At 55.9% G+C, this 7,354-nt stretch overlaps 1 protein-coding gene across 2 annotated transcripts; it reads left to right on the forward strand.

Annotated features, from left to right (window-relative positions):
• Positions 1-263: 263 nt before the first annotated feature.
• CLEC4G (C-type lectin domain family 4 member G) lies at positions 264-3,511 on the forward strand. Of its 2 annotated transcripts, XM_006733819.2 has the most exons (9): positions 264-343; positions 669-779; positions 1,141-1,194; positions 1,392-1,454; positions 1,598-1,702; positions 2,024-2,113; positions 2,327-2,475; positions 2,587-2,702; positions 2,976-3,511. In XM_006733819.2, the coding sequence occupies exons 1-9, from the start codon at positions 289-291 to the stop codon at positions 3,112-3,114; spliced, it is 882 nt and encodes a 293-aa protein (XP_006733882.1). In that variant the 5' UTR covers positions 264-288; the 3' UTR covers positions 3,115-3,511. The 2 variants fall into 2 exon arrangements, with proteins under 2 accessions (XP_006733882.1, XP_030884557.1); XM_031028697.1 differs by lacking the exon at positions 1,392-1,454.
• The last annotated feature ends 3,843 nt before the right edge of the window (positions 3,512-7,354 follow it).

Raw genomic sequence — 7,354 nt, forward strand, 5'->3', positions numbered from 1 at the left:
AGACTGGAACTGCACACAGACACATAGACACACACACACCACCACCACCACTACTCCTTCTACCCTGCTCAACCCCCTTCTACCCCTCACTCTGACTCCACTGCCCCCATCCCACTTCATCCTTACGGCTAAACCAGCCCAGACCAGGAAGGGCCCAGCCCTTTGATTGGTCTATGGGTCCCAGTACCAGGAACTGAGAGGAAGGAGAGCGGAAGGAAGGAAAAGAGGAGGCGGGACTGGGAGGGGGCTACATTTATATCTATGCCCAAGGCTGGGCGCCTGCTCACCATGGACACTGTCGGGTACAGCAAGTGGGTCGGCGGGCTCGAGGAAGTCCCTGGAGGTATGAGCAATGGGACTGCTTCACCGGCTTGGGTCTCTCTGGTCAGTGGTTTGGAGTTTGATGGGGGAAGGGAGGCGAATAGCCAAGAGGGGGTCCAAGTAGTGGGTGCAGGAGAGACACCACAGGCACTAGAACTAGCTGGACCTGGATTCTAATTCTAACTCTGCCACTTAGAGCTTGTGTGACCATGAGCAAGTTACTTAACTTCTCTGAATCTCAGTTCCTTGGGAGGAACTCAAGCGCCCAGGGCTCCATCCTAAGGGCCCAGAGACCCAGGGCAGTCCTGGTGCAGGAGGGACCCAGGAGTCCATCTGTGTTATCCTAGGGCACTGGGGACGCTGGGGACACTGGGGACGGAGACTCCTCTTCATGGGCCTGGTTCTGGTGGTAGCCACAGTCCTGTGGGCCCTCATTCTGAGCATCCTAATTTCTAAAGGTGAGTGACCACATAATGAGGGGAGGTTCTGTCAAGCCACCCTGGGGACATAGACCTTCCCTCTGTCTCAGGACTCGCCAGCTGGGTTCTAGACCCCTGCCTGGGTCTGAGTGTGAACGCGTGTGAACAGAGTTTGTGCACATCTTTGGGCTGTGTGCACCCACATGTGTATGTCAGTGCATGCATGAATGTGGGTGCATGTCCCCATGTGTTTGTCTCCCCTGGGTGTGTGCACATCATGTGTGCTGTATGCTTGCCCACCCCTTCTGTGCCTCCCAAGACTGGGGGCCCCTGCACCCCGTGGGCGAGGGGAGAGTTCCCGAGTCCCCGGGCCGCACCTGCAGGAGCCTCTTCTCCTCAGCCTCCACAGAGCGAGGGGCGCTGCTTGGCCACCAGGACCTGCTGCGGACAAACGGTGCGTGCAGAACGGCGACTTTTAGGCCCCCCCACCCCGGGGCGTGCGGGGCCAGAGTGTTTAGGACCCTGGAGATAGGGTAGTGGGTGGGTGGGGACCCCTCGGTCCCGGGGGCTGGTCCCGGAACCGGGAAGGGTGTCCTGTGAGTCCCCGCAGGTGACCTGGAGTGTTTGTGGGGCGGGCGGGAATCATTCCAGCTTCGGAGCAGACGGCGGCGCTGGGTGCTTTGAGCCAAGAGGTCCGAGCCTGCAATAGCTGCTGTGAGACACTCGTGCTGGGGGCGGGGCTTGGGCCGGGATTGGAGGAGGCGAGCGGGGGCGGGGTTTGCGGCAGGTAGGGGCCAGACGGGTGGGTTACTGACGTCCCGCGCCCATCCTCCTCCCCTTTCGCCCCTCCTTCCCAGGCTTGGGGACACAGGCGCTGCTGCAGAGGGCACGCACCGAGCTTGGGGAGGCGCAGGCAAAGCTGATCCAGCAAGAGAGTGCCCTGAAAGAACTGAGCGATCGCGGTGAGAGCTGGACATTGCCTCGACCCCTAATCCCTCATCCCGGCTGTCACTCGACCCTTGATGCACACATTGACACCTGTCCTGGTTAGGGTTACCGCGACCCTATCCTGTTATCCTGACCTCTGACAGCTGGACTCTGATCTTGATTACAACTCCTAACCCCAACCGCAACTTGGCCCGGACCAGTGAGCACAGTCCTTGACCGTGATGTCATTCCTGGCCATGATCCTGACCACGGACATGGATGCTGACCTTTAGCTAATCATGACCCTACTCCTGACCCTGACCTGAACTATAACCTGAACTCCCTTGACTTCGCAGTGACCCAGAGCTTGGCTGAAGCGGGCAGGGACCGCGAGGACATCCGCAGTGAGCTGTTCAGGGCTCTGGAGGCCGTCCGGCTGGGGAACAGTGAGCAAGACAGAGGGGAGAGAGGGAGGGGACAAGTGGACCCTACCTGTGTGCCTCGGGGTTCCTTGATCAGCCCCGTCCTGCCCCTTGACCTTGGCCTGTTCTCTGCGCCTCCGCCCCTAGACCTCGGGGGTCCACCTCCCCGGCCCCCCGGTTTTTTCCGTCTGCTCTACCAGGGAGCAGTTCACGTCTTTGACTCTCGCCACCCCACAGGCTCCTGTGAGGAGTGCCCCGCATCATGGCTGCCCTTCCAGGGCTCCTGCTACTTTTTCTCCGTCCAGCGGGCCACGTGGGAGGAGTCGCAGGGCAACTGCGCGGGCGCAGGCGCACACTTGGTGATTGTCGGGGACCTGGATGAGCAGGTGCGCAGCCCCCCGCGGTCCCAGGCGGGGGGCGGGATTCACCTGAGGGGGCGTGGCCCGGGGAGAGGGGCGAGGCCGACTCAGCGGGCTCGCTCTCATTTCCCCGCGGAGGGCTTCCTGAGTCGGAACACACGAGGCCGCGGTTACTGGCTGGGCCTGAGGGCGGTGCGCCGCGCGCGCAAGATCCAGGGCTACCAGTGGGTAGACGGAGTCCCGCTCAGCTTCAGGTGAGGGAAGGGACTTGGCGAGAGGGACAGGCCAGGCCCTACGGGAGGTGCTTTGACCCGATCTCAGGCACCCGGTTGGGATGGGCAGGCCAGACCCCCAGGATCTGGCTGAGGGTTAAATTCCGGGAGTTAGAAAGTGATATCCCAGGTGCATGCTCAAATTAGACCCTCAGGGTGTCTAGGTTAGACCCAAGCAATAAACAGGGTAGATCCTCAGGGCTGGACGCCAGGCCCATCCTGACTCCCAGAAACACCCCCGACAAACCTCTACAGCCACTGGAACGTGGGGGAGCCCAATGACTCTATGGGGCGTGAGGACTGCGCTATGATGCTACGCACAGGGATGTGGAACGACGCACCGTGCGACAACGAGAGGGACAACTGGATCTGTGAGAAGAGGCGCAGCTGCTGACTCCGCCCAGTGCCCGCAAGCCGCACCCCGAGGGCGATCGCCTGAGCTGTTCACCGTCCTGGCGCCGCCCACCGCCATTGATTTTTTTCCCCCCTCCACCCATGACTACCGAGAACCGTCCCACCCAACCCAGGCAGGTACGGGCACTAGGACCTCCACTCCAACCTCACCAGGAGCCCTCACACAGACATAACCAGACCTCCACCCCCACCCAAATCCCGGCTCAGCCGGTCCACGGACCCCACCTCTCTCCTCGCTAACCAAAGCAAGGCAACTCAGGGATGGAGCTGCTTGGTTTTCTTGCATTCTTCCCCCAGACTGGGAGGCATCACAGATAGGGGTTTTGGGAGCTGTCTTCGCAGCCCTAGGATGCATCAATAAATGCTTGAGAAATGAATCTGGGTTCGTGGCTTTGGTGAGCTGTTCTAAGTTTTATCCTGGAGACCCTAATATTAGCCCTGTGAGTGACCCTGGCCTCTCTAAGTGACGTCTGGGCCCTATGATGTCCCAAAGCTCAGTGAGTAACCTGCACTTGGCCAGGATGGCTGTCAGGCCCTAGGCACACAGGAATGACTCAGACCCAGTGCTCCCCCCCACCCCTTCTGATCTAGCTGGGCACAGGAACAAGGTGACCAGTGACTCAAAGGAGGGAATACACGAATGCGAAGTGATGCATTTGGAGGAGCCACACCTCCAGGGGAGGAACCATGCTGGAATACTGCAGGGGTGGCCTCTCCTTGAGGATATTGTCACCCCACCATGGAGATCTGACAGTCTGAGAAAAGGCCCTAAGGCAGGTGGGAGTGGGGCTGCCTGAATCTGAGGAGCAGGTCCCTCTGTCTTGGGCACCTAGGTTCTGTGGCCACTGGGTGGAGCGATCAGGAAATACATCCCAGAGAAGATGGACTTTTCGAGAAACAATGGGATTTGCAAGCAGAGGGTGTTGGGATGTGTATGGCTGAACCCATTTGGGGGGGTGCAGGGTGCACTGAGCCTGGCTTTATCAGTTGGGGACTTTTGATCTGAATTCACCCTGCACTCCCAAAGTTTCCTGCTCCCGTCCTGGAGACCTGGGGGCTCTCCCAGAATTTCCAGTGGAGACAGGTCCAACTGAGGGGAAGGACAGGCTAGCAACCTTTAGTTCTGGGCAGCCCTTTGGGAGACCCCAGGATGCCCAGCCATGAGAGCAGCGAATGAACAGGCAGAAGAGGGAACACCACCCAGACTCCCTGGCCAAGGGAGACCTTCCAGTGAACCCCAATCCTTCTCTGGGTGCTGAACTACTGCAGCCCAGGGCGAGGCACTAACCAGGCCCAGGAGCCACCTGAGTCCTGGACAGATAACATACCTACTGGACTGTTGGCCAGACTGATGGATTTCCAGACAGTCGGCTTGGAGGAGTGTATGAGTTTCCTGAAGCTGCTGTAACAAATGACCACCAGCTTGGTGGCTTAAAAACAACACACATTCTCTTACAGCTATGCAAGGCAGAAGTCCAAAATTAGATTTACTGGCCAAAATCCAGGTGTCACCAGGACCAGGGTCCTCTGGAAACTCCAGGGGAGAAACTGTTTCTCTGCCTTTCTAGCTTCTAGAGCTTCATTCCTCACCTTCCCTGGCTCATGGCCCCTTCTTCCATATTCAAAATCAGTAGGGCAGTATCTCGCTTCACTGATCACATTGCCTTCTTCTGCGTCAAATCTCCCTCTGCCTCCCTTCTTATAAGGATGCTTGTGATTGCAGTTAAGGCCCACCCAGATAATCCAGGATAATCCCCTGTAATACCAATACAACTGTGGCACTAATCACCCTGAGTTAGTGCAGACCCACCCACAGGTTAAAGGTATAGCTCCTAACAAGACTGTCCTCACTGCAGACACGAGCTGCAAGTTTGGGGGTGCCTGTAGGCCACCCACACTTTGGACCAACTGATTCTGACCAACTGATACAAATTCAGAGGATCTCACAATCCCTCTGGTTCCATTATTCACCAGAGTGACTCACAGAACTCAGGAAAGCTCTATAAAGGACACAAATCCATACTAGCCAAATGAAGAGACCCATATGGCGAGGGCCAGAAGGGTCCCAAACACAGAGCTTCTGTGCTCTGTCCCCATGGACTCAGGACATATCCCTTTCCTGGCACGGTGATGTTTTCACCGACAGGAAGCTCCTCTGAGCGTTGGTGTCCAGAGTTTTCATTGGGATTTCATCTTGAAGGTGTGGTTGATTGAATCAGTGGCTACACAATTGCACTCCATTTCCAGCCCTCCTCCCCTCCATGGAGGTCCAGTGGTTGAAGGTCCCACACCTCCTGGTTGGTTGTCCTGGTATGACCAACACCCACCCTGAGCCATCTCCTCAGTATAACTCAGGTATGGTCCAAGGGGCCCCCACGAATGACAAAGACACTCCAAGCACTCGGGAAATCCCAAAGATATAGATGATGCCTGCCAGGAGCAGGGGACAAAGACTCGCCAGATTCTTTAATATCTACATCTTCCCGCCTCTAAATTCTTAGTCACCTCTGCAAAATCTCTGTTGCCATATAAGATGACAGTCAAGGTTCCAGGGATTAGGACGTGGATATCTTTAGGGACCACTACACAGCCTCACACAAGACATGACCAGCTGACAAACAGGTGGCTCACAGTGGGGGCGGCAGCCAGAACACCTGTCTGGTGCCTACATGCTTGGTGAGTTGGGTTAATGATGGTCTGGAGAACCACAGATTGTAGTCTAACTTACTGGCAATCAGGTGGAGACCCCTGGCCAACTGAAGAGCAACAGAGACAGACTGACAGCCCACAGTCGGACTTTAAGTCTGGCTGACACCCTCAATGGTTGTCAATGCAGTGATGGATGCCCAGCAGCACAGGTGGGCAGAGAGGCCCAGGTGTCTCTCCTGGGAATGAAGCTGAGTGAATGCTGGCTGTGGTGGGGGCAGAAGGAGGAGACCCTAGAGTTAAGCGGGAGTTTCCCTGGGATATTTCAAAGACCTAGCTCAGACACTGGGGTCTGGGGTCTGAGAGAGCCCTGGGCAGGAGCTCAGAGAGCAAGATAACTGGCTTCGAGACCCCATCCTGTCCCCCACCATCTGCCATGCCTACTTCTGGTCAGCTCGCATCCCCGCGGCCAAGGTCTAGCCCGTCAACATTGAGTCAGTACACAAAGACCCTGCATGAGAGGGTCAGGGTCAAGTTCCTCATCTTTGACTTCTTGGTCCCAGGCCCTCCCTCCTCCACGATTCAACCTCCCTGGGAAGAAAGGCATCCCAGGAACCTAACACTCATCCCAGAACAGACATTGACCTTTGGTTGGCTTTTGTTTTCCTGGAGAATCAGTCTTGCCAGAAAGACTGTATTCCAAAGTTGGTACAGTCAGGGGCCTGAATACGGAGAAGTCCTGTGATGTTTCCCCCAAGAGAGTGGCTGGGCCGGGTCAGCAGTCTTAAAGACAGACCTCCTTTCCTGGAGACCCCAGAAAGCACCCCATAATAGATCTGAAATATACCTGTAATATGGCTGGGACACAACAGCAATTGCCAAGAACACCACAACAGGCCTGTCATAGGCAGAATAACGGTCCCCCAAAGATGTCCATGTCCTAATCCCCTGAGCCTATGAATATGTCACCTTACACAGCAATAGGGACTTTGCAAATGTGATTAAAGTAAGGGCCTTGAGGTGAGGAGATTATCCTGGGCTATCCAGGTGGGCTCAACGTAATCACAAGGGTTTCAAATAAATAAATAAAATCTTAAAAAAAACACAAAACCCTAATGTAAGCTATGGACTCTGGCTGGTAATGACATGTGAATGTTAAGTTCATCAGTTGTAACAAAGGTGCCCCTCTGGTGGGGGATGTTGATAACGGGGCAGGCGGGGGGTATATGGGAAATCTCTGTATCTTCTGCTCAATTTTGCTGTGAAGCTAAAACTGCTCTTAAAAAAGTAATGTCTTAACCTCCCCATCCCCCCAAAAGGACAAACAAACAATTCTCCCCAAGAGCCTCAAGAACAACGCCTCTCTGCTGACTCCTTGACTTTAGCCCAGAGAGCCTCCCGTCAGGCATCTGACTTCCAGAACTGTGAGATAACAAATTTGTGCTGTTTTAAGCCACCAAGTTTGAGGTCATTTGTTGCCACCGCCACCAGGGACTAATGTAGGAGCTTCCCCGGAGCTCACCCACAAGGCAGCAGTAACCACCTACGGCATAGCAGCCGTCTGTGATAATCCT

This window comes from Leptonychotes weddellii, chromosome 1, assembly GCF_054177405.1.
Source record: "Leptonychotes weddellii isolate Sample4059 chromosome 1, ASM5417740v2, whole genome shotgun sequence".
In the NCBI taxonomy this organism is placed as follows: domain Eukaryota; kingdom Metazoa; phylum Chordata; class Mammalia; order Carnivora; family Phocidae; genus Leptonychotes; species Leptonychotes weddellii.

Excerpts from the sequence above, each read along its gene's own strand:
- CLEC4G (XM_006733819.2), top strand. The coding sequence starts at position 289 with ATGGACACTGTCGGGTACAGCAAGTGGGTCGGCGGGCTCGAGGAAGTC. Across the intron at positions 1,195-1,391 it reads GGACCTGCTGCGGACAAACG|CTTCGGAGCAGACGGCGGCG; the intron begins GTGCGTGCAGAA and ends GAATCATTCCAG. Across the intron at positions 1,455-1,597 it reads CCGAGCCTGCAATAGCTGCT|GCTTGGGGACACAGGCGCTG; the intron begins GTGAGACACTCG and ends CCTCCTTCCCAG.